The sequence below is a fragment of the Talpa occidentalis genome, unplaced genomic scaffold, assembly GCF_014898055.3.
Source record: "Talpa occidentalis isolate TD23 unplaced genomic scaffold, MPIMG_talOcc4v2.1 talOcc4.12, whole genome shotgun sequence".
In the NCBI taxonomy this organism is placed as follows: domain Eukaryota; kingdom Metazoa; phylum Chordata; class Mammalia; order Eulipotyphla; family Talpidae; genus Talpa; species Talpa occidentalis.
In genome coordinates, this window is record NW_023601212.1 from 46,466,479 (window position 1) to 46,491,978 (window position 25,500).

The following is a 25,500-nucleotide window of genomic DNA, read 5'->3' on the forward strand; positions in this document are numbered from 1 at the left end:
ACGCGTGACACTCCAAGAACTCGAAATAAGATCTTTCCCTCCAAAAAGAGTGTTTATTTTTTGGAACCCAAAGACCACCCCCCCAAAATTGTGAAACATGATAACAAGAAATATGTGCCCCCCTACCCCAGGCCCTACCCAGCTGTGAGAGGGGTGTGAGGGAGCCCTGGGCCAACCGTACTACTCTCCAGCCCCAAGGCCACCCCTGGTCCCTCCAGAGCTGCTCCATGGAATCCCCAAGAAGCCCCCAAACCTCCTCCCAATCCCTGCCCATTGTCTCCTCCCCCAACCCTGCTGTTGTGTGGGCCCCTCCAAATAGGCCCAGTCAGGTAATCCTGGAAGCGGAGAGCAGAGAACCGGACCAGTCCAGGCTGTGACCTAAGAGACATCATAAGTGGGACTCAGGGCCACCCGGAGCAGTTGTTCATCCCTGCCCAAGCCAGCTGTGGTCCAGGCCCCCTCCCCACTCACTGCACCCTCCCACTCCCTCTCCAAGACCCTTCCTTTTCTGTGCCCAGGGCGGACCTGTCTCTGACTCCCCACACCCTCCCCCTCACCAGCTTTCCTCTCCCCCAGGTTGCCTCCACTTACCAACTGGCTTCTGGGAACCTCAAGTCCAGACAGCCCAGAGGTCCAGCAGCAGAAGTGCAGCAAGCGCCATGGGACTGAGGGTCACCAGAGAGCTGATGGAGGAGGTCTTGGGGTACTGGCCCCACTCCTCTTTCTCTTTCCTAGGGTAGAGGTGGGGGTAACTCATGCAGCTGGCCAGCCTGGCTCCACCAGCTCTAGGCCAGTCTCCCCTCAGAATCTCTTCTTCCACCACCAAGTTGGTGGGGGGAGCTGGGAGAATAGGCAATGATCACCCATGACTTTGGAACACGCAGAACACAGCTGGGTCTCGAACTTTACTTACTGAGCTATGGAGTTTTCTGAGCAAAGGGGTCGGGGGTGTTGGGGGAGGTTAGGAGGGGGTAGTTGCAGAAAGGGCATAGCTGGGGGTACATCTCAGACCTTAGTTTCTCCACCTCCGTGGAAGCTTCCTGTAGCTGCTGCTGCAGGTTCTGGATCTTTTCTAGAGTGGAATACAATCAGGTGGTGTGTTGGCAGAGTGGCTACCTCCCTCACCTGGCCACACTAGAGACCTGACTTCAACTCCATCCCCCACCTCATCAACCCCACCGCCCCCTTTGAAACCTCTTGTGCCCCATTCTCCACCCTCCACTGGATTCTGACCTCATCCCTCTCTCTGGACTCCAACCCTGGAGCCTTCAATCCCCATCCTCTTCAATACTGACCTACCCCTCCAAGCCCCCTGCTTGGTACACTGGCCCTGCCCTCTAGCTACTCTCTTTGTTGGGGACTGTGAGTTGGTCTCTTCTCACCTTGAAGATTCTTCTCTCGCACTTGGCTCCGAGACTTCTCCTTCTCCAAGGAAGCCATCAGGGTCTCCTGAGACAGAGGGAAGGATCAGAAACTGGAGTCCTATTCCAGGGGGTTGGCTGCTGGACCTTTTCCCCAGGTCCTGGGATAGAAGGATTCAAGTCCAAATCCCTTTCAGGTTCCTTTTCAAACCTCTCTGTACCTCGTTCTCTTGTCTTGGAGAATGGTCACAGCCTCCCATCCTCCCAGGGCCACTAATAAGGATGTGATCCTCGAAATGGGAGTTTTGAGGTTCCTCAAATTGGAATTTGGAGATTCCCTGTGCCGAAAACCTCAGAGATCTTCCCAGGCCCTTTGGGCTATTGCCTAAGATTTATAAGTTCCACCAAACCCAGAACACAGGGGAATTTTCGAGCTGGAGTTAGATGCCCAGGGGCAGTGTCAAGGCCCCCCCCATCTCAGGACCCAAGTGGAAGTATCAATGCAATGCAAATATCAAGTGTTAGGGTACAATTTAATAAGGTTAAAAACTAAGTTCCCACTCCTCGCCCAGCAGCCGGGTTGGGAGGCTGGGACAAATCAGGAGATGAATAAGCCTGCCTTGGGTACGAGGCCATAAGACTGATCAAAAACCAGGCATATAGGAGTAGAGGCCAGGACATGTTTCTGTGTCAAAGGCCAGTGACTGAGCCCAGACATACCAGCAGATAACTGGTGCAAATTGACACCCCAAGTTAGAAAGTGCAAAAGCAGAGTATAAAAGAGAGTCTTGGGGGCCTCCCTGGTGGTGCAAAAGGTAAGGTCTCAGCACTGTGAAGCTATTGCCAGCCACTGCACCTGAGTTTGATCCCCAGCCTGGGAGCTAACCCACATGGCACAGCAGACCTCTCCTGTCTTGCCCGCTGCTCTCCTCAGCAGTGTATTTCAGTTCATCTGCCTGTTCTGTTCCCCACTCTGTCTCTGGTGAATCCTCTCACCCCCCCTCCCCCACACCTCTGGCCTGTACCCCAGCTCTTGAATGTATAAATAAAATAAATCTTAAAAAAAAAGAGAGCCGCCAATACTCCTTTGGGCAAATGAAATTTCCATCTTTTCCGCCCCTTCTTTTAGCAGTGTATGTCAATAAATTCACTTCCACTCTGTCTCTGGTGAACTCTTTCACCCCTGTACCTCTGGCCTCATGCCAAGACTTCCCCCACTACAGATTTCCCCCCCTTCCTTCTTCAGGGCCTGGTGAGGACCCTACCCCATGCCTTAGACAGAATTTCTACTCTCCCAAAACTGGTGCCCAAAGGAAGTTTCCTCACACCAGTGCCCTGAAATCTAGAGATTCTCTCACACCCTGGTGGGGAATACCTAGGACCCTAATTTTGGGGCTCTGGGGGAACACCCTTACCAGCACCCCAGAAAGTGTTTAGAGTTCTCCAAATCCTTGTGGGGAAGTTCAGGGCTTCAATATGTGGGTTTAGGGGCAGCTTCAAGGTCTGTCTACCTCCACCTACCTAGGCCCTGGAGCCCCTCTCAAGGGTCAGGGGCTTACCACAGTCTTGTTGCAGGCAGTGACCTGGGCCTTTCTCTGCAGTTGATCTTCCTGGGCCTTAGTCAGCTGATGTTCCAGGAGGCTCGTGCTATTGCAACAATCCTGCTTAGCTTGGACATCCTTGCAGGATGGTCTGGTGGTCCTGATGATGAAGGTTGTCAAGGTCGCCAGCACAGCCACCACCAGCAATATCAGCAATGGGATTCTCAGACGTCTCAGCAGCCTGGGGCATCCTTCCACCGGCTCCATGTTCTGCTCAGACACAGGCCATCTGTAGTGAAACATTAGTCGCATCCAAACAGGCTCTAGACTGTAGAGTGTGAGTTAGGGAAGGAACTGGAATCTTTTAAGGACGGCCCCTTTATTAGCATGGTAGGCCTGCTGACCAATGGTAAGTCCGGGGAGGATCCTCTGAACTGGAGGCCCAGGAATGGCCTTTCAGTTTCAATTTCCTAGAAAAAACCTGTGAGTTGTTTCAAAGCTTTTTGGGTTGGGCTGGATGATTCAGGGGTGGGGGTTGGAGGGCAGGGTTACCTGGGACAGTCCACCTCAAGTTCCCACTTTCCTTTTGTGTGTTACTGAAGGTTACCATTACAATTACTGAGTGCCTAGTGCATGTCACTCTTGTGTTCGTATCTACCACAGGCTAAAGAGGTGAGTTGGGGAGTGGCAGCAGCATCCGGGTCTGACCTAAGAGGCCAAGTTTTGTGTTTAATGATCACTGTGGACATCCAGCAAGGTTTCGCTTACCCCTGCCCAGGCTCTCTGGGGGACCACAGACAACGTTTAAAGAGGCATAGAGTATCAAAGAGGAACTGGAACCTGAAAGGTGTCAGAAGAGGGACTGGAGGGCCTCCCCGGTGGCGCAGCGGTTGAGTGCTGGGTTGCGAAACTGCCAGCATCTTCTGCAGCGCCGGTTCAATCCCCGGCTGCTCCCCGGCCACCGGCCACCGGAGGAGGGTCCCACATGGCACGCAGACCTCTCCTGCCGCCCGCCGCTCCCCTCAGCAGTGTACTTCGGTCCTTCTGCCTGCTCTGCTCCCCGCTCTGGCTCTGGTGAATTCTCTCACCCTCCCACGCTTCTGACTGTACCCAGTGCTTGTATAAATAAATAAATAAATAAATAAATAAATAAATAAATAAATAAATAAATAAATAAATAAATAAATAAATCTTAAAAAAAAAAAAAGAAGAGGGACTGGAACCACCAGAAGAGGGTAGAGGCCTCTCATGAGCCCGTGTGTCTGAGGCTGTCATCCCCCCATTTGGCCACCGGGTGTCATCCCACGCAACAAGCAAGGTGGCCCAGTGCCACTAGGGAACCGTTTCCTACGTTCAGAATCTGCCCTGTGATATCAGGACTCCAAGTAAACCTTCTTTGCTTCAGTTTTCCAATGACAAAAGTAGCCTCCTCAGGAGGGACCAGTGAGGAATTGAAAGTAAAATGAACATCCAGTAAGCGTTCTGTGGGTGCGCAGAGGGGCCTGTGGCTCAGGCAGTAGCAAAGGTAGATAACAGGACACAAGGCCATAAAGCAAGGAGCACATCTGAAGAAAAAATGTGACTAGGGCCCATTGGAACACACTGAACCCAAAGGCTTTGACAGGCATATGGGGGGCATCCCCTAAAGGAAACTGGACTGTGGAAAGGAAGCAGACCTCCCATCCCCTTCCATGTAGCCAAGGGAGCCAGTGCTTCCTATAGGAAATTGTGCTATTTACAAGCAGCCTTGCTGCCTGGTGGGTGGGGGTGGGGGTGGGGGGAGTGACAGCAGGAAGGAAGTTATATGTTTTTCCTGTGTTTTTTCAGCTACCAGGTGACCACAACCCAGATTTAGACCCAGATTTCAAAGGTTCAGACATTTCTGGTATTTGTGTTCTGCTGTGGTGGTGGTGGGGTGTGCAGGGTGTGTGTGGTGTATGTGTGGAGGGTGGTGTGAGAGGGCAAGGGGTGGGGTGAGTGTGGGGGATTATCAGAGGCCCAGTCTTCTTAATAGACCTGGAGAAACATCCCCAGGTCCCGGTAGGGCATCCTTCTGCCTAGAAGCCCTCCATTAAAGCCCTATGGCCATCTTGTTGAAGAGGCCCAGGGGAAGCTTATGTGTCCTATAAGAGGAGCCTTGCTGCAGGGGGCCTTGCTGCCCCAGCCAGATAAGACACGGGCAAGCAGCTAAGAAAAGGGCCTCACCCGGTGGGGCTGGAGCTCAAAGAGCCTCACACGGTGGGGCTGAAGAAAAAGGGCCTCACACCGTGGGGCTGAAGACTTTTAAGAGCCTCACACCATAGGGCTGAAGAGTCCTTGTGCCTCACACCGTAGGGCTGAAGATTAAACATCCCTTTGTTTTTTGTTCTTGGTCATAATAAGAAAAAACTTCTCGAAATATACATTGGACAATAAATTACACGTATAAGAATATTATAAGTACATGGCATGGAGAATTACCTACTTAAAAATTAAACACTGGATAATTTGGCCCACTTGACAATGGGAAATAATTATTGTGCAAGGGCATGTCTGATAAGCAACCCAGAGCTGGCTGCCATTTTCCTTGTATGGAAGTTCCGTAGTGGGGAGAGGAAGAACTAGAGTCAAAATGGGAGGGGGGGGTGCAATTGTATAGGGAATATAACCAAAATGAAAATGCATACATTGTGCAAAGATGAAAAATGATGTAAGAAAAAAGACCCGCTGAGACCCTCAGCAGGAGATACCTGCACCAAAAAAGAGTGTCTGTGTCTGCCATACTCTTGCCCCCAGCCCTCAAGTTTCGCTGACACGTCTCATCTTTTCAGGGATACCTGACCAGACATTTTGCCGGAGCTGGTCTGCAGCAGAGCCTCCCTCCCCAGCCAGGTGTAAAGACACCAACTTTGGCCAAGTTGACATATTTGAATTGCTCTGGGCTAGCTTCAAACCTTAGGCTCAACTTGGGACCAGCACTGAAGGTCAGAGTGTTAAGGGAGGTATCATGTTCTCCACACCCGCTCACATGCAGCACCTTGGAGTAGCTACTGGGAACTAGCTGGGTGGCCAGGTATAACTATATAACATAGGAGGCAGGTGGGCTGGGCAGGGGTGGTGTGTGTGTGTGTGTGTGATGAAAACTCTGTGTCTGTGGTCTGACTCGCACCCTGGTACTGCTGGGAAGGAGACATGTAGAGCAGAGACGTGTAGATGGAGCCGGTGTGTGCTGTTAATTTAGCCCTTGAACCACCACAGGGTCTTGTCCCACGAAGCTATAAAAAGGAATTCATAGACTTTTTAGATAAGTAAGTAAGCAGAGAAAAGAAAACTTTATTCAAAAAGTGAAGAAAAGATTTATTTATTTATAGGGCCTCCCTGGTGGCGCAAGGGGTTAAGACACAACCTAAGAAGCTGTTTGCAGCCACTGCAGCACGGGTTTGATCCCCAGGCCGGGCAGGGAGGTGACCCACATAGTACAGCATACCTCTCCTGACTTGCCTCAGCAGTGTACTTAGTCAATCTGCCTGTTCTGTTCCCCGCTCTGTCTCTGGTGAATCCTCTCACCCTCCACACCTCTGGCCTATACCCCAGCTTTTGTATGCATGAATAAATAATTTTTTTTAAATTTAAGAATTAAAAAAAAAAAGTGAAGAAAACTTATTTAGAGGAAAAAGAACAAAAGCAAAAAAAACTTTTGGGCCAAATAGGGCCCAAAGACTTCAAGGCAGCGACGCTGAGGAGGGGCAAAAGGTGCCATTATGGGCCTGTGTCTTGGGGATATTTAAATCTGATTGTAACAGGGTGGTCTCCAGGAAAGGGGGAGGTTCCCTGCCCCACCCAAGGGAGGGTGGAGCTGAGCAGGAAGAGGAGAAGCTGCAGAAGAGACTGAGGAAGGAAGCAGGATGGAGCCAGGAGACCTGGAGGAGGCGCGTGGATCCTAGAGACACGTGAAGAAACTGCGCTTGTCTTTTGGTCGTGGACTGGGTGACACAGATGTGGGTGAGACCCGTGGGGAGGTGACAGTGGCAGCTTTTATCTTGATGTTGATTTTGCTCTTTTCCTTCCGGGTTTGTCTGGTTGTTTCTGACCCTTTTCTGTGGGTCCCCACTGGAAGATGCTTTAGACTTGTGGCAGGCTTTGGGGCCAATCCCATTTGGTTGGAGTTTTACCCACGAGGGGACGGGTAACTGTGGGTGCTTGATTTAGAAACTAGATTCTTTGCCTTTCCTGTCTTGTTTCCTAATTGTGTTAAAGTTCCTTCTCATTAAAGTCTCATGTTTTGTGTTAATGCAGCGGATGGCAGAACCCTATATAGAATAGGCAGGTTTGCCGGGTTTGGGCTGCCCCTCTCCCTGCCCTGTTACACTTTTTTCTCTATTTTAAAATCTCATCATCCTGTTTTGTAATTGGCTGTTTCTCCTAATGACTATACTCCTCCAGGCAGATGTGTCCTTTCCCAGCTCTTACCTTAGAATTTGTCTTTTTACCTCCTGTAGGGTAAATGGTTTTTCAGGCTTTTCTACCCTCCCACCACTAGGATTGCCCTGCCTGATGGGGCACCTGCAGTAGTTACATTGTTGCAAGCTGTCTTGTTTACTTCTGTGGGCCATGGGAGGAGTATTGAGGGAGTCACCAAGAGAAGCAGAAGAGAGAGTCAGGAGAGAAGGAGAGAGAAGCCCAGAGTGAAGATGTGCTGGGGGCTTGGAGGCCCGCCAGCCTCCTTGCCCCCCAGCACTCCTGCCTGCTGTGTACCTGTTTGCCACACTACGTGTAAAGCTCAATGAAAGCCTGTTAAAGCCACCGAAGGCTCCAGGACTCCTCCTTTACCCGTCTGCTGGATCAGAAAACCCGCTCAGTGCTCATCCTGCCCCTACACCTCCCCTGTCCAAGGTCTCTTAAAATTTACTTTCCCAAGTCATTTTAAATTTTAGCCTTAAAGTTTACTGCCCTCATTAGCCCTTCTGAGTTTCTCTACCCTTATCTCAGAAGCCTCTCTAACTCTCCGGAAGTCCCTGCCTGTGCTGTCCCGGAAGCTGCCTAATTAACCCTCACTTGCCCTGGGACTCAGAGACACTTGAAAGGTGGGGGAGGGGAGAGAGACCCAAGGGGAAGCGGACAATAGTGTTATCTTGATTTGTGCTTTGATTTTGCTCCTTTTGTTCCAGACTCACCTGTCTCTTTCACCCCCTTCCTGTGAATCTCTGTCAGAAAGTGCCGTAGACTTGTGGCAAGCTTTTGGGCCCTGTCTGGCTGGGAATTTACCCACAAGGGGATGGGTAATTTTTTGGTGTTCTTATTAGGAACTTTCTCCTTTCTATTCAGTTCTACTAGATATTTTACACTAAAGGTTTGCTTTCTTTATCTTTATGCAGCAGATGGCAGAACCCGTCTGTTTTAAAACATGTACCCTATTTGTTTGGGGTCCCTGGGTGCCCTTCAGTCACACACTAAGAAGCCAAGATTATATGTGTGTCCCTTCCTGTGGGACCCTGGGCAAGAAATTTCCTCAGTCTGGGATTCTGTAGCTGTGAAATAGGGATGATAATAGGAAAACTTTTTTTAAAATTTTTTTATATTTTTAATTTTTTTAGAGATTTATATATTTATGCATACAAGAGTTGGGGTACAGGCCAGAGATGCGGGAGGGGGGTGAGAGGATCCACCAGAGACAGAGTGGGGAACAGAACAGGCAGACGGACTGAAATACACTGCGGAGGGGAGCAGCGGCTGGACAGGAGAGGTCTGCTGATGCTGCTGCTGGCAAGTGGGTCACTTCTCTTGACAGCGCTATCTTTAACCCTGCGCCACCAGGGAAGCCCTTTTTAGAGCAACTTAATACGTTTTAATGCTGCTAAAAATGCATTTTCTTGATTTCACTCTCGTCTATTTTGTTATGTGTGACAAACTTTATATATTGATTTTTTACCTGCCACTTTAGTGCACCGATATATAGTGTTTCTTAGTACATAAGCTTTTCTATATAATCATGTCACCTACAAATAGTGATAGTCTCAATTTGGGTTCCTTTCACACCTTGCGCTTGCCTAATTGCTCTAGCGAGGACTTCCAATGTTGGGGGAAGATTAAGTCCCGGGTGGGCTCCACCTCACCTCCACGCCAAAGAGCTGCCAGGCTCTGAGGGGAAGGAGTGGCGGGTAAAGAGGAGGCCGGGCCAACTTTCTGACAGGCAGGAACTTTACTGCGCTCCCCGCGAGGTTCGCGGGCCCCTCCGCTCCCCCAGCCCCCCCACGGGGGTCGGAGAAGTTGTGCCCCTTGGGGGATTAGGGTAAGTTTTTATAGGTGGGGTCTGGCTTTGGCAAAAGTTGAGAAGGCGAAACCGAAGTCGGTTTTTTTTTCCCCCCGAAACTGGTTGGCTTTCAGCGGCGCTATCACATCCGCCGCGAAGCGGGCGGAGCCGGCCCCGGGGACGCGGGCGGCAGCAGCTTCAAATTCCCCTTTCCTGCCCCAACCTTGCCCCGAGCTGCACCTTACGCTGAGGACTGCAAATCCTGTCAATCTGCCGTGACTTGACTTCCCAAAGGTGGGATTGCTGGGAACTAAGGGTGGAGCTAAGCAGCCGCGCTTGGTATAAAGCCAAACACGAGATTGGTTTTGCCGGCCCTCAGCATAATGGGGGGTGGGGGGAATGGGGGAGAGTGGGGGTGTCCCAGCTAAGACACCGTTACTGGTAGGACACATTCACCAATTAACCTGTCTTTTCCCCTGGGCTCCCCTTTTCATTTTCCCTTTATAAATAAACATTTATTAACTTTTTATGTGTGCCAGTTGGGTTTTAGTCTGATTTTTTAATTTTAGCGTGCAGGTGAGGGCTCACATTCAGGCCATCCCATTTTCTTTCAGGAGTGCCCTGTAACATCAATACTGTGTTGGATAGTAGAGGTGAGAGTGGACATCCTTGTCATGCTCAATCACTTACGTAGCAGCAGGATGGGTAGAGCAGGTTTTCTATGATTCGTGCAGACCAGACAGGTAAAGGAGTCCTGGAGCCCTCGGTGGCCTTCTCAGGCTTTTATTGAGCTTTCACACTTAGTGCAGCAACCTGGTACATGGCAGGCAGGGGTGCTGAGGGGCCAGGGGGCCGACAGACCTCCAAGCCCCTGGCATGTCTTCACTCTGGGCTTCTCTGGTGTTCTTTCTCCCCTTCTCTCTCTGCTGCCTTTGCTTCTCTTGGTGAATATATCTATACTGCTGCCACGGCCCACAGATGTAAACAACATAACTTATAACAATGTAACAAAATGCAGGTGTCCCATGCAGGGCAATCCTAATGGCAGGGGGCAGAAAAGCCTGAAGATCATTTACCCTACAACTTATTTGTGTTAGTGGAACTTGTGGAAATTTATTTTATACTTTATTTTGTTGCTCAAATTGTTCCAGTTTTGGCTTTTTGTTAGGTTTGACAAACTTAGTTCCATAAAGATGTTCCAGAGAATTCCTTGTAAATCAGTAGCAACAAAGTGCTCAGTTAAGAAGGTTTCTGTCACCCGCAGTGGGGAAGCATGTAAAAGAGTTTTAGGAGCAGGGAACAAAACACTGGGGTTTTTGTCTCATGGTTAAAATTGAAAGGCTAATATAGAACCTTTTAAGAAATTAACCATTTTTGACCCTACATGTTTTTCTATTTTATTTTCTCCTCACCACCATCCCTTATACTCCTTTGACCCTTTGTCTCCTTCCCCCAACTTGACCTTAGAAATCTCACTTCATTTGTAGTGTCTGCTATTTTTGAAGTATTTTGCTTTGTCAAATCATCTGCTATTTAAATATTCCATATCTGTCCTTGACATTGCTGCTTGGTTTATACAATAATTCCCTTCAACGTCTTCCTTTTGCTATAAATGGCAACAGTTCATCTTTTCTTATGACTGAATAGTATTCCATTATGTGGATATACCACATCTTCTTGATCCAGTCCTTTATCATTAGCCTGCTTACATGTCCTAGCTGTTGTAAATAATTCTGCAATAAACATCGTAGAGCACATATTTTTTTTTTAGTGGGTTTGCTGGCTCATATGATATTTCCATTTTAAAAAATTATTTTTTATTTTCTTCCATCATTGGTCACCTTTGTATAGTTGTTTCCCTTAGGTGCGGCCTTCCCACCAATATTCCACCACCACCCTGCTCCCCCCGCATCTCCCACCCCAGCTCCCATCACTCCAACTCCTCCCTTTGCTGCATGCTCTGTATTGATGACTAGCCCATGAACCTTGTCCTTTTTCTGGAAACTTGTCCTCTTCCAGGGTGAGGACCTGAGCTCTAGGACCACAGCAGACCAGGCTACTCAGATTAGGAGCAGCTGGGAGGCAGGTAGCAAGACAGCAGTTCAGGAAGCTCTTATAGGGCTGCAGTGTGCAGTGGTTTTCTGGCCCCCTTGATTTCGGAATTTCCTATGTTTTAGAAGACTGTTCCACTTTATCCAAACCAGTCTGGTCTCTGGGTTCTGTGCCTCCTCATTTACACTGATTATCCCATCCATCCTGATGACTGTCCCCTGATGCTGCTGCTTTTTTTTTTTTTAAGATTTATTTATTTATGCATACAGGAACTGGGGTGTAGGCCAGAGGTGTGGGGGAGGGGTGAGAGAATTCACCAGAGACAAAGTGGGGAACAGAACAGGCAGATGTACAGAAATACACTGCTGCAGGGAGCAGTGAGCAAGACAGGAGAGGTATGCTGCACCATATGTGGGTCACCTCCCTGGCTGGGGATCGAACTAGTGGCTGTGGATTGCTTCATAGTGCTGTGCTTAACCCCTTGCGCTACCAGGGAGGTCCCTGATGCTGCTTCTGAGATAATTCTGGCGTTGGGAGCCCAGCTCCCAGCCAGTGTCGGTGGGGAAGTTCCCTCGTGGGTGATGTCGTTTTTTGGAGACAATGGGTTTGGAGTGCCAGGTCCTTGGGTTCACTCTGGGAAAGGTTTTCACCAGAGCTCCTCTTTCAGCAGCATGCGGTGAGTTTCCCAGACAAGTTTCTCCACGAAACAGAGACGTTAGTTATATTTAAAGGGCAGGTTTATTAGGAAAGGAGACAGAAGAGTAAAGGACACTTGCATAGGCACAAGCCGGCAGGAAGAGCTGCCCCGAAAGGGACAGGTTTGCTGAGAGAGGTCTGCATGGCTGCAGGCAGGTGGCCTTGAAAGCTGCCTCTGCTGAGGAAGGTCAGTGCAGAGAAGTCCTGGCATGGTACAGGTCACTGGTAGGCAGGAAGCTGTTGCCCTGCAGAGGGAAAGAGTTTGTGAAAAAGCACCTGCATAGTCACAGGTGGGCAAAGGGACTACTGCCCCATGCCAGTGCAGAGACTGCACTGATACAGTCCTCTTCTCTTTGGAAGGGTCACTCCTCCGTGGAGTGGCCTTTTTGCTGCTGATTTTGGGTAACTATGCAGAATCTGAAAGGAAGCAGAGATTCCACAGTGGGCCCAATCTCTATCTTTACCTTTGGGTCTGTGCTCCAGACACTCCCTACAGCAGTCTGAAACCTGCTTGGGTCTTATGCCTTGTGATAAGGCACTGGTGCCTAAGGATATTGATTTCCTTTTTTTTTTTTTTTTTAAGATTTATTTATTTATTTATTTATATAAGCACTGGGTACAGTCAGAAGCGCGGGAGGGCGAGAGAATTCACCAGAGCCAGAGTGGGGAGCAGAGCAGGCAGAAGGACCGAAGTACACTGCTGAGGGGAGCAGCGGGCGGCAGGGGACGCCATGTGGGACCCTCACCCGGTGGCTGGGGGTCGAACTGACACTGCAGAAGCTGTGGGCAGCTTCACAACCCAGCGCTCAACCGTTGTGCCACCAGGGAGACCCTTATCTCTATCTCTTATCTTTTATTTGAGATAAATAGATGTTCCATCTTTCTAGAAAATCAAGAAACAGGGCCTCGCCAGTGGCGCAGCGGTTGAACGCTGGGTTGCGAAGCTGCCCGCAGCCTCTGCAGCGCCAGTTCGATTCCCAGCTGCTCTCCGGCCACCGGAGGAGGGTCCCACATGGCACGCAGACCTCTCTTGCCGCCCGCTGCTCCCCTCAGCAGTGTACTTCGGTCCTTCTGCCTGCTCTGCTCCCTGCTCTGGCTCTGGTGAATTCTCTCACCCTCCCGCGCTTCTGACTGTACCCAATGCTTGTATAAATAAATAAATAAATCTTTAAAAAAAAAAAAATAAAAAATAGAAAATCAAGAAACACACTTCTTAAAAGGACAAAAAGCTCATTCATAATCCTGCTTCCTTCACTCAAGTTTTGTTCTGTTCATTAAACTACACATGTATTTCATGGTAGAATGTCTTACTTTGGGATAGTGAGGTGTTTCCATTGTACAAACCCCTATGCAATATGCAGACAATAAAGGACATCATGTTTGTAGGAACTGGCCCAAACCTGCTTGCTCAGGGGTGATTTTGCTTCCAGAGGGCATGGGATGAAGTTTGGAAACAATTATGATTGTTACATTCAGTTGTGGAGGGAGCTATAGGCAACTGGTGGGTAGAGGCCAGGGATGCTGCTCAATAACCTACAGCGCATAGATTGGCCCCTCCCCGGGGAGTGATCCAATCTCAGTAGCCCTGGAGGCTTTTAGGTACAACGTATGAGTCAGCCTGACCTCAAGTTCCCACTTGTCTCTGGTCTAGCTACTTCAGCTCACTGATACTGCATCATTATAGAATGGGTGTGATCAGGTACTTCTCAGGATTAAATAAATCAGTACCATTAATTCTTAAACAACTTGAGGTTAAGCGTATTTACTCCATCCCACCCTATATTTGCAAATCTGAATATAACCCTTGACTCAGCCAAAACTTAACTATTGATAATGCTGCTATTGACTGGAAGCCTTACCCATAACAAAAAGTTTGTGTGTACATGTTCTGTATATTATATGTATTCTGTATTCTTACAATAAAGTAAGCTGGAGAATAGACAATGTTACTAAGAGAATCCTAAAAAGATCATGATGAAAATCTTCATCCTCATCATCTTCACTTTGAGTGGGCTGAAAGGAGAAAGAGAAGCATTGAAAATATTCACATGGGCATCCCTGGTGGCGCAAGGGGTTAAACACAGCACTGTGAAGCTATCTGCAGCCTCTGCAGAATGAGTTTGATTCCTGGCCTGCCAGGGAGTCACCATGTGGTGCAGGAGACCTCTCCTGTCTTGCCCGCTGCTCCCCTCAGCAGTGTATTTCAGTCAGTCTGCCTGTTCTGTTCCCCACTCTGTCTCTGGTGAATCCTCTCACCCCCTGCACTGCTGGCCTATATCCCAGTCCTTGTATGCATTAATAAATACATCTTTCAAAAAAAAGAGAGAGAGAAAATATTCACATATTGGTGAACCACATATAAGTTCAAAGGAGTGTTAAATGTCAAGTGTATATGACAAGTGTTTAGCTCAGTGCTGGGTGCATTCCAACTATCTCATAAGAGTTTGTCCTATTATCATTTGAGAAATTTTGGGTTTCTTTGAATTATTTCCTTGGGCTGAATTGAAGAAATGGGATTTCTGTGTCCCAAGGGAGTTCTGTGTGTCTCTTTGGCTTTCATTTCCTAAAGAGGAATCTGCAAATTAATCTGTTGTCTGCCCCTGTGGTGAGGAGCAAGTGGATGGTTGTCTGTCCAGGTGAATCACAGACATTAATTTCTGTTATCTTTCCAGTTCCTTCCCCATTCTGGCACCGTGTGGTTTCTTAGGCAGCATAGCTTCTACCTCCTCTTAAGACACACTGACTCCAAAACATCTTTGACCCACTGTGTACATATCCACTGTTGAACCAGCACACCTCAGTCCCAAGCTTCTTAATTAGCCCCATGTTAGGGAGAAAGGATGTCCTGGGCAAACTCCATACAGGCTTTGTGGATGCCACCCCCACTCTTTCAAGACACTGGGAACTACAAATCCCATGATCCCCAAAGGGAAGTTGCAAGGACCTAAGGGCGGAGTTAAGCAGCCATTTTCTCTGTTTGTAAATAAAAAACCAGCCATGTTAGTGGGGTCTTGAGGCACTTGGCTCATGCTCTTGGCCAGGCAGGTTTGGTCTCGGCAGGTCATTTGGGATTCCAGGGCAGGGGGTCTGGTAGGACACATTTAAGAATTTATCTCCCTCTTTTCTCCCTGAGTTGTACATTTCCTCATTTCCCTTTCCCTTGTAAATAAACCTTTGTTAACTTTCAGTGTGTGCCTGCAATTTAAGCCCCCTTTAAGTGTGCAGGTGAGGACCCACAGTCAGGCAACCCATTTTAGAGTGGGGTTGCCCTTTAACACCCAGAGTGGAGTGTTGGCATTCAAAGTGATGGAAACATCGAGTAGAATTTAGGATGGGAGGTCTCCTGAGGACAAACACCAGAAGTGGGGGTATCGACAATAATAAATGTTAACTAAACCAGCTATGGTAGGTTCCAGGAATCTAAGGTGGAGTCAGAAAAGATTATCAACAAGAGGTGGGGGCAGAAAGGATAGCTCTTAGAACCCAACTAACCAAGGTGATGAGTTCCACAATAATTCCATCCAAGAACACTACAAAAAACACCCTTTGCTCTGGCAAAACACTGTTCTAATTCTTTAAGATGCCCTCCATGGTTCCAGCCAGAAAAAGAGGAGGTGTCCCTTGTTTATGAAACCTGCCTCAGACCCTCCTACCAATCTGGATCTGCCTCTTTCTTCCATCTTTCCTTTTTTCCTGTATGAAGAAAGGGCCATTTTCACATTTAACCCAGGAAATGCCCAAGGTTGAGAACCAAAAGTTGGTGAGCCAGCCAGAGGACTTGGGAAGAGAAATGGGTCTTGGAAAAGAGGTATCCACAAGGGATTGGCTGTCTGTAATAGGGTAGTGTCCAGAAAAAGGGGAGGTTCCAGGTTCCCTGTCCCCCCCAAAGGAGGGTGTTGCTGAGCAGGGAGGAAAAGAAGGTGGAGAGGAGCCTGGAAATGGAAGGAAGGAGGATGGAGAGCCAGAAGGAGACCTGGAGGAGGCACGTGGAGCAGGGAGACACGTGAAGAAACTGCACTTGTCTTTTGGTCATGGACTGGTTGAAGCAGATGTGGGTGAGAGACCCGTGGGGAGGTGACAATGGCAGCGTTGATCTTGATTTTGATTTTGCTCTTTTCCTCCCAGACTTGCCTGGCTGTTTCTGATCCTTTTCTTTGGGTCCCCACCAGAAGGTGCTTTAGACTTGTGGCAGGCTCTTGGACCTTGCTCTGGGCCAATCCCATTTGGGTGGACTTTTACCCACGAGGGGACGGGTAACTTTGGCTGTTTGATTTAGAAAGTCTATTCTTTGTCTTTTCTATATTGTCTGCTAATTGTTTTAAAGTTCCTTTCCATTAAAGGTCTTATATGTTTTGTCTTGATGTGGTGAATGGCGGAATCTATTTAGAACAGGCAGATTTGGGGGTTCTAGAAATGGCCCTCTCCCTGCTCTGTAATATATTGATCTCCATGTGGGGAACAGGTGACCCATAAGGTAGATGCTTGTGGACCTGTGAGTCCCTCGCAGGGACTCTGAAGTGCAGCCTAGTCTAATGCTCTTATTTGAGGAACTGTGCAAAGGCCACTGCAGCAGAGAGGGGAACAAGTGGCTGCTGCGGTGGACTGGCCTCTGCTGTGGTGGCTCGCCTAACCACCAACACCCAACCAGAAGTTGAAACTTCTGGAGTTAAAAAGCTGGAAGAGGAGCTGAGGTTAGAGAAGAATGTGTGGGTGTCCATCACTCTGCTTGTTAGGGGGAAAGGATGTCCTAAGCAAACTCCACACAGGTTTTGTAGACTCCACCCCCACTCCAGACCAGAGCCATCAAGACACCGGGAACTACAAATCCCATCATCAGCAAAGGGAGGGTTGCTGGGACCTGAGAGTGGAGTTAAGCAGGCAGGTTTGGTATAAATCGACATGTAGGCCTTGGGTTCCTTTTGGCTTTTTGGCTCTTGGCTTCACTCTTGACTTTTCACCAGCTTTCAGTGTGCCATTGGGATTCCGGAACTGGTAGGACGTATTCACCAATTTATCTCCCTCTCTTTCCCCCAGAGTTATTCATTTCTTCATTTTCTCTTCTTTTGTAAATAAACCCTTATTAACCTTTTTATGTGTGCCTGCAGTTGAGTCTTATAAGTCTGTTTCAGTGCACAAGTGAGGACCCACAGTCAGGCCTCCCTGGTGGTGCAAGGGGTTAAGATGCAACCTATGAAGCTGTCCACAGCCACTGCAGCAGTTCAATCCTGGTCAGCCAGGGAACTGCCCACATGGTGCAGCAGACCTCTCCTACCTCACTTGCTGCTCCCCTCAGCAGTGTATTTCAGTCAATCCATCTTCTCTGCTCCCCACTCTGTCTCTGGTGAGTCCTCTCACTCACCACACCTCTGGCCTATACCCCAGTTCTTGTATGCATAAATAAATGAATATTTTTTAAAAAGAGAAAGTGAGGGGAGTGACGCGGAACATGTTGTGGTGGTTGACAATGAAATGGACAAAGTACTGGTGCCTTCTGATCCCTAGTACAAAAAAGACAAAAATCCTGCAACACAACCCCAACCGGCAAGATAACCACTCTTCAGGAGAAGTTTCAGATGACAGAATATACACCCACTGGACATTGAAAGAGCTGTTTCCAGGCACAGTCAGTGCGACACTGGGATTCTGGGAGTAATGGCATTTTTTTCTGACCAAGCAGAAGGCAGAGAAAAAGAGCCACATCAACAGGCAACCCGGTGTGCTTGTGGGGCTGGGGGTGAGGCTCAAAGAACTCAATCCATTTTTTTTAAAGATTTATTTATTCATGTATACAAGAACTGGGGTACAGGCCAGATGTGCGGGAGGGTAAGAGGATTCACCAAAGACAGAGCTGGGAACAGAACAGGCAAACTGACTGAAATACACTGCTGAGGGGAACAGCGGGCTAGGCAGGAGAGGTCTGCTGCGCCATGTGGGAGTCTCGCCTGCTGGCTGGGATCAAACCCACACTGCAGCCTCAGCAGACAACTTCATGGCACTGAAGCTCAACTGCCTGCGCCACCAGGGGAGGCCCAGAACTCAATCCATTTGATGAATTATTTTAGAGTGGGGGAGGGTGGCCCAATGAAAGGGATCTTCCTGGGCATCTTGGACCCTGGAAACCTATGGAAGAGGTACAACAGCTCCTTAGGGACACAGGCCATCTACACCCCTGCCTCTGAAGTCCCCGGCAGGGCCACCTTCTCTGCAGGAATGAAAGTTAAGATACTCCAGTCCCCTGGATCACTGATGTTCTTGCTCAGCCCCATGGTGGCATTGAGGCCCCTGATACTGGAGTTATCTTTCAAGAAAAGAATTTCATAAAGCACCAGAATGAAGCCAGCAACAAAGTTTATTAGGAAGCTGCAGGACAGAACACTGTAAGAGGCAGTGGGCAGTGTCAGAAAGCTGGAGAGCAGCCCCGAGCAGTAAAGCAGTAGGGTTTTTTCCTTTCTAGGCAAGAAGGAGGTCCCTCTAAATTATACACGCATTGCTCCCATCACTTCTGATTCTATTTCCAGATTAATTGGAACTATCTCTCAGCCTTTTTTCCAGTGAGGGATACTAGAGTGGAATTGTTAACAGGGCAGGGAGAGGGGCACCCCAGGACCCCCAAAGCTGCCTGCTTGAAGTAGGTTCTGCCATCTGTCGCATCAAGACAAAACATATAGACCTTTTATGGAAAGGAACTTTAATACAATTAGTGAACAATACAGAAAAGACAAAGATGATAGTTTCTAAATCAAGTACCCAAAGTTTTACCCCCTCTTGGGTAAAACGCCACCCAAACTGGACTGGCCCAGAGCAAGGCCCGAAAGCCTGCCACAAGTCTAAAGCACCTTCTGGTGGTGACCCACAGAAAAGGATCAGAAACAACCAGACAAGTCTGGGAGGAAAAGAGAAAAATCAAAATCAAGACAAAAACTGCCATTGTCATCTCCCCACGGGTCTCTCACCCACATCTGTTGTGTCAACCAGTCCACGACCATAAGGCAAGTGCAGTTTCTTCACGTGTCTTTCTGTTCCATGTGCTTCCTCCAGGTCTCCTTCTGGCTCTCCATCCTGCTTCCTTCCTTCCTCAGTCTCCTCTGCAGCAGCTTCTCTCTCTGCTCAGCTCCACCCTCCTTTAAGTGGAGCAGGGAACCTGGCACCTCCCCTTTTCTTGGGGACCACCATGTTACAAAATTTGAAACTCCAGCTATCTGAATATGAAGTACTTCTCTGTGTATGGAAGGCCCTCTACCTAACCAATGAACTTCAAACCCACATTTCTTTGCTGTTAACCTGCTCCTTGGCTAATAAAACTTAACTCCTTTGTTCTCAACCCCAACTCCCGAAACCAATATAAAACCCTTTCTCCTACCTAAAAGTGCGAACAGATTTGAGTTTTTTTCTTTTGCCTCCTTTCTTAGCGACTTACAATAAACTTTTCTTTCAAAATCTGGTTTCATAATTAGCTCATGCACACCAGGGAGCAAGCCCATTGCTCAGGAACAGTGAGGATCAGACACTTGTCCCAGAGACTGTGACTGAAAAGCTGCAGTCTAGCCAGCCCCCAAGAAGATGAAAGAGGTGCAAAGTTTTGAAGGGATTTTTGGGTTGTGGGGGCTTTTATTTTCCACGTGGCAGTGTCTCCATCCTTCCATCACTGCCTGGGAAAAAAAGGGCATGTGTGGGACTGGGGGTTACAGCAGCAAGGTCTCTTTGAGAAGGTATAAATATTGGTGAAGCTAATTAAAGCTCTGGGCGTCTCCCAAGCCAGGCTTCCGCTTCAGTTAGGTGCATCTGTGAAGGCATGAGCAGGGCATTGGCAGAAACCACAGAAGGAGAGGTTGCCCCTAGTCACCTCTGAAAGGGGCCAGAAAACTGATATACCTCTTAGCATTTACCCAGGGTCTTCCAGGTGGAAATACATGGAAAAACAGCATGATGTGGTAAGAAATTTCTTTCCTATCAAGGTGTGGGGTTGAGAACATATTTTATTGACCCACCTCTGCCAGGGCTTAACCCCCCAAAGTGATGTAAGTGGTATGCCTCTTTGCATATTTACCCAGAGGAGCACGCTGCATGCCTACCCACTGTCTAGAAATGAGTGTTATTTGGCCCTGTAGAACATGTGGATCCCCAAATGCCTCGCTCCATTCCTGTGGCAACCCCTGCAGCCCGTAGGGAGGGAGCAGGGGAGATTCCCTTCGTTGTCGGCTACACAGATGTGTCTAGTCCAAACAGCCCACACATAAGGACTGTGGCTGGTACTCGGTCGAACACTGACACCATCTGGATGGAAATGGAAAGGAACTCCAGCAGCCAGGGACTCAACTCAGCAGTTTGGCTGGTGATCACTGAGGAGCCCCAGCGGCCTTTATCCCATGTGTTGATCTTTGGACCCTTCTAAAGGGATTAACCCTAAAGCTTGGATAATGGGAACCTGAAGGGTGGGTGATTGTGAATAATTCCGTGTGGCGTTGGTGTATGTAGAAAGACTATTGGGTTTGTCTGCAAGAATCTGAGGCAATCCTCATTATCTTCTATATTCAGACACCCCCCTCCACTTACCCACTCCAGCCTTCCTGGGGAATCAGGCAGCTGATGCCCTAGTAAGAGGCTAGCAACTCACTGCAATAGATGCAGCAGATTGGGTGCATAAGATGAGGAGCTGCCTATGCACCCTGCTGTCATGGCATGTTGCCAAAAAAGCTAATTACTCTTGAAATACAGTCATTTGGTTAATGCAGTAACAGCATGTCTTCCATGTTCTAAACAACACCCAAGGTGCCAGTCAAAGGAGTCTTGGGGACATCCATTGGAGTCACCAACAGGTGAGGGACTGGCAGAGTGAGTATATTGGACCCCTTCATCCAAGTGGGGACAATGTGTCTGGCTAAGCTTTCCCTTATCACTGTGTGAAGCAGGTTGCCACCATTAGGGGATCAGAGAATCTGAGTACCGAGTATGGCGACCCTTGTTGAATAGACAGTGATCAGGTTTCCAAAGGACATGACTGAGCAAAAGAACATGACATTGAATGGAGATTCCCTCTCCTTTAAAACCTGCAAGTAGTAGAGTTGGTAAAAAGGAAAAATGCAGGGCCTCCCCTGGAGGCGCAGCGATTGAGCGCTGGGCTGCAAAGCTGCCCACAGCCTCTGCAGTGCCGGTTTGATCCCCAGCCGCCGTCCCACATGGCACGCAGACCTCTCCTGCTGCCCGCTGCTCCCCTCAGCAGTGTACTTCGGTCCTTCTGTCTGTTCTGCTCCCCGCTCTGGCTCTGGTGAATTCTCTCACCCTCCTGCGCTTCTGACTGTACCCAGTGCTTGTATAAATAAATAAATAAATCTTTAAAAAAAAAGGGGAAAATGCAATATTATAGCAGTAGATTAAATCACTAATGCATAAAGTCAGCTTGGCTGAATGGTTGAAAGTTCACCCAGTAGAGTCTGTTGCTCCGTATGCCAGAGCAGGGACCCCTGCCAAGGGACTCGGCATCACAAAGGCATGGATGCCTAGGAAACCAGTCATTACCAGACTCCCACCATGGGCCAACCTGCTGTGCTGCTGAGAACACCAAAGCCATCATGCCTAGGAGAGGTGTCATTTACTGCAATTGGCAAGGGGACGTCCTATACTGGAATTGGCAAGTGATTTCCCATCCCGGGTGTAGGCGACTACTCAGTCCCCACTGCCCTGTTGAAAGCGGGACCTGTTCCTGGAAAACTCACTGCTCCTGGAATGGAACTCACACCATCCAAAGAGGGGTGAAGGTGGTGTTTCCCACCCCAGTACATCCACTTGCTAGTGGGCAAAATGAGGGGTAACCTGAGAGCCCCCCTAATCTGCTTCTCTAAATAGGGTTCTGCCATCCACCACATAAAGACAAACACTTTGAGAGGAGACTGAGGAAGGCAGGAAGCAGGATGGAGAGCCAGAAGTAGACCTGGAAGAGGCACATGGAGCAGAGAGACATGTGAAGAAACTGTGCTTGCCTTTTGGTCCTGAAACAGATATGGAAACTGTACCCTCGGATGTTCCAGAATGTTGCTGAAATAGATCTGTCAACTTCTGTTTTAGAGCAGAGGGTCAGCATGCCAATATGTGTGGGGGCCACTGCCATGCAACGTATGGCCCATGTAGATGGAGAGCTGGCAACTGTGCGAGCCTGCAGGTCACTAGGAACTGGCATGATGCTGAGTTCTTGGGCCACCTCTTCAATTGAAGTGGCAGACGCTGGTCCTGAAGCACTTGGCTGGCTGCAACTGTATATCTACAAGGACTGTGAGGTCACCAAGCAGCTGGTGTGGCGGGCAGAGCGGATGAGCTACAAGGCCAGATTTGTGACTATGGGCACCCATTTGTTGGGCAACCGTTTTGATGATATGAGTAACCAGTTCAATCTGCCATCCCAACTCAGAATGAAAAATTTTGAAGCCAATGATTTATCATTTTCTCCTAATGAAAATTTTGGAGACAACAGCGGACTTGCTATTTGTGTGGCTAAAGCAATTGACCCAGCTATGATCTGGGAGGATATGAAGTGGCTGAGGGGACTGACTTCTCTGCCAATTGTTGCAAAAGGCATTCTGAGAGGTGATGATGCAAGGAAGGCAGTTAAACATGGTTTGGATGGGATCTTGGTGTAAAATCATGGGGCTCGACAACTTGATGCAGTGCCAGCCACAAGTGATGTTCTGCCAGAAATTGTGGAAGCTGTGGAAGGGTGTTCACTTGTGACCCATTGGCAGACTCATCTGGTATGAACACACAACACTTTGCTTAGTGAGATAAAGGCGCAAGTGCTTCCTTGCAAGGCAGTACTAATGTCCAAGTCGATCCCCATTTTGAAGGACAGCTTTTGTCACTAGAGACATTGCAGTGTTGAATAAGGATAGGCTCTGTCAGCTAACATTTAAGGCTTGCTGGGTGAGATTAGTAAGGACTTCTATGTGTGTTATAACATCCTCTAAGCCAATAAAGTGGGCAATGATGGCAGTCAAATGATCACACCAGTGAAAATAGAATGTAACACCTGGCCTTAAGAAGAGGGAGATTGGCAATTGTGGTTACAATCTTCCTATGCCAAGGAAGAAGTCAGGATACAGGAACTCCCTGGTGGCGCAAGGGGACACAAGTGAACACCCTGCATGATCTGACCCCCAGCCCAGAGGACTTAACAAATCAGTACTTCAGATCAAGGGCTTTTGGTGGGAAAAATGGATAATTTTAGGAATTATTGTCTTAAGCTGTGATTTCCCTTGCATGTGCCTACATTGTTGTCCTGGCATCTGCTTCCAGTGCAGCAGGAGAGCCACCAAAATAGCCATCTCCATGCTAATGAAACTCCGTACCAATCACTCAGGGTACATTGCAGAAGACAGGGCATGTGAGATTATAAGAGTTGGTCAGGAGGCATGGAGTTTTGAAGCGGGTCTTGAGAAGAGGTGACTGTCAGTTGACCAGAGTTGGACTAGACAACTGGAAGCTCTTCATCCTCTCCCCTGTCCTTGGAATGCACATTCTGCCCCGTTCCTACAATGGAGACATTTTCGAAGATGCGGACGTTGAGAGAGTCATGTGTTGTCGAGACCATCTGCACAGGGCACATTGCTGAATTTTGGCAAGGGGTCTATACAAACTCTTAAAATTCTGGCAGGCAGGTGTGGAAATCCACTGTTCTTGCAGTTGCTGAGGGTAAGTCTCATATGTAAGTTCCCTTTCCTATTAAAACTGCCACCTGCCAGTCTGGAATGGTCTCTGGTCTTTCTTTGCTTTCTATTAACTAGGGTCCAGTTTCAAACTTCACTCCAGGGAACTTCTAAAGTGAGAAAATCGCTTCTTGGCCTTTTGGCTAAGATCAATTATAAAATCAGAAACCCACATTTCTCCTAAGGGGTGGGAATAACCAGCTACCTCAAGGGGAACCCATGTTTTTCACTTCTGTGTATCATTATTAGGTCAGTTTGCCCAAAGACATTATTTCCATGGACAGCGACATTTGAATGTAATGTCAGTAAATATTCTTTTGATTCTTTCCCCAATCATTTACAAATACAAAACCCATTCTCAGCTCACAGGTGGTACAAACTATGCAATAAGCCAATCCAAAATATTGTAGAAAGCTGGAAAATATAGAACACTAGATAATATTCTGTTCCCCAATTAGCCATATTACTCCCTGATGGATGTAAAAGCATGTTGCCACACTGAATACTTTGGTTTCTCATTTTAAAAAAACATTGTAAGGGGGCCTCCCCTGGTGGCGCAGCGGTTGAGCGCTGGGCTGCGAAGCTGCCTTCAGCCTCTGCAGCGCCAGTTCGATCCCCGGCCGCCGGCGAGGGTCCCATATGGCGCGACAGACCTCTCCTGCTGCGTCTGCTGCTCCCCTCAGCAGTGTATTTCGTCAGTCTGTTCTGCTCCCCGCTCTGGCTCTGCTGAATTCTCTCACCCTACCGTGCTTCTGACTGTACCCAGTGCTTGTATGAATGAACAAATGAATGAATGGAAAAACAAAACAAAACACTGTAGGGGCCTCCCGGGTGGTGCAAAGTTAAACGTCAGCACTATGAAGCTATCCGCAGCCACTGCAGCAGGAGTTCGAGTCCCGGTCAGGGAGGTGACCCACATGGTGCAGCAGACTTTCCTGTCTCGCCTGCTGCTCCTCTCAGCAGTAGATCCACCTATTCAGCTCCCTGCTCTGTCTCTGGTGAATCCTCTCACACCCCGCATCTCTGGCCTGCACCCCAACTCTTATATGCATAAATAAATCAATCTTTAAAAAATATATAAATAAAAGACATTGTATCTGTAGTCCTCAAGATCACCCAAGATGTCATGACCCATAGTGGTCGTGTTTTCCCCTGCACAACGCGATTTTACTTTGTGTTGTTTTCTCGGAACTAGAATTACGGGTTTTTTGCATTTCTTCCCTACATTTTCCGGGAACACGGGCATGTGCCTGGAAGAGCAACTGGCAACACAAGGAATTCTGGGGAACGTAGTTCTCATTTGTAGCCCGCAAGTACCCTCGCGAGGCCCTGGGACATTTCCGGCGGAAGCTCTTGTGTGTGAGAGGGTTGCAAGTCAATTTTCCGCAAACGTCGCTCATGGGCGCACCTTGGTGACTCAGAAAGAGCGTAGCTCCTCGTCCCCACAAGATTGGCCGGCGACTTTCCGGGCAAGCGCAAACGGTTTTTCCGGGGTCCCCGCCTTCGCAAAGCCAACTGGGAGTTGTAGTTCAGGCTCCTGCTGGAACTCGGCAGTAGCTCGTCGACTCTGAGGTCCGAGGCTGCCCACCGCCCTCGGCGCTTGGCTTGGAAGATGGATCCCGGGCCCGGGTCCGATGCAGCCCCGTTGGCTAGTCTGGTGTGGTCGTCGGCCTCGGCGGCCCCGCCCAGGGGTTTCAGTGCGGTGAGCAACGTTTAGGGGAACGGGGTTGAATCGGGGCAGAGGCGGCAGTGGCCGGGTCTGGATCCTGGTGCTGACCCGCGTCCGCTCCCTAGATCTCCTGCACCGTGGAGGGGACTCCCGCCAGCTTCGGCAAGAGTTTCGCGCAGAAATCTGGCTACTTTCTGTGCCTCAATCGCTTGAGCAGCCTAGAGGTAAGGGTGCCCCCTTGGGGGTCTCCGAAGTTCCC

At 48.8% G+C, this 25,500-nt stretch overlaps 3 protein-coding genes across 4 annotated transcripts in view; 2 read left to right on the forward strand and 1 right to left on the reverse strand.

Moving 5' to 3' along the window:
* Positions 1-25,500, reverse strand: part of LOC119240039 (bone marrow stromal antigen 2-like) — a 27,129-nt gene continuing 1,629 nt past the window's right edge. Inside the window, exons 2-6 of the mRNA XM_037504406.2 lie at positions 2,921-3,191; positions 1,383-1,449; positions 1,012-1,072; positions 592-731; positions 1-378 (exon numbers count right to left, since the gene is read on the reverse strand). Of these exons, the coding sequence (XP_037360303.2) occupies positions 611-731; positions 1,012-1,072; positions 1,383-1,449; positions 2,921-3,169 (498 nt within the window). The 5' untranslated portion in view covers positions 3,170-3,191 and the 3' untranslated portion in view covers positions 1-378; positions 592-610. The remainder of the gene's footprint in view (positions 379-591; positions 732-1,011; positions 1,073-1,382; positions 1,450-2,920; positions 3,192-25,500) is intronic.
* Positions 21,848-23,741, forward strand: LOC119242231 (2-Hydroxyacid oxidase 1-like; the record flags this gene model as incomplete). The annotated part of the gene is given in 1 exon segment (XM_037507973.2): positions 21,848-23,741. A coding segment is annotated over 1 exon segment (780 nt), but the record flags the coding sequence as incomplete, so codon positions are not given.
* MVB12A (multivesicular body subunit 12A) overlaps positions 25,086-25,500 on the forward strand; it is a 7,996-nt gene continuing 7,581 nt past the window's right edge. The window contains exons 1-2 of one of the 2 annotated variants that reach the window (XM_037506133.1): positions 25,086-25,274; positions 25,367-25,465. In XM_037506133.1, coding sequence (XP_037362030.1) covers positions 25,185-25,274; positions 25,367-25,465 — 189 coding nt within the window. In that variant the 5' untranslated portion in view covers positions 25,086-25,184. The remainder of the gene's footprint in view (positions 25,275-25,366; positions 25,466-25,500) is intronic. The other variant, XM_037506132.2, reaches the window with a different exon arrangement.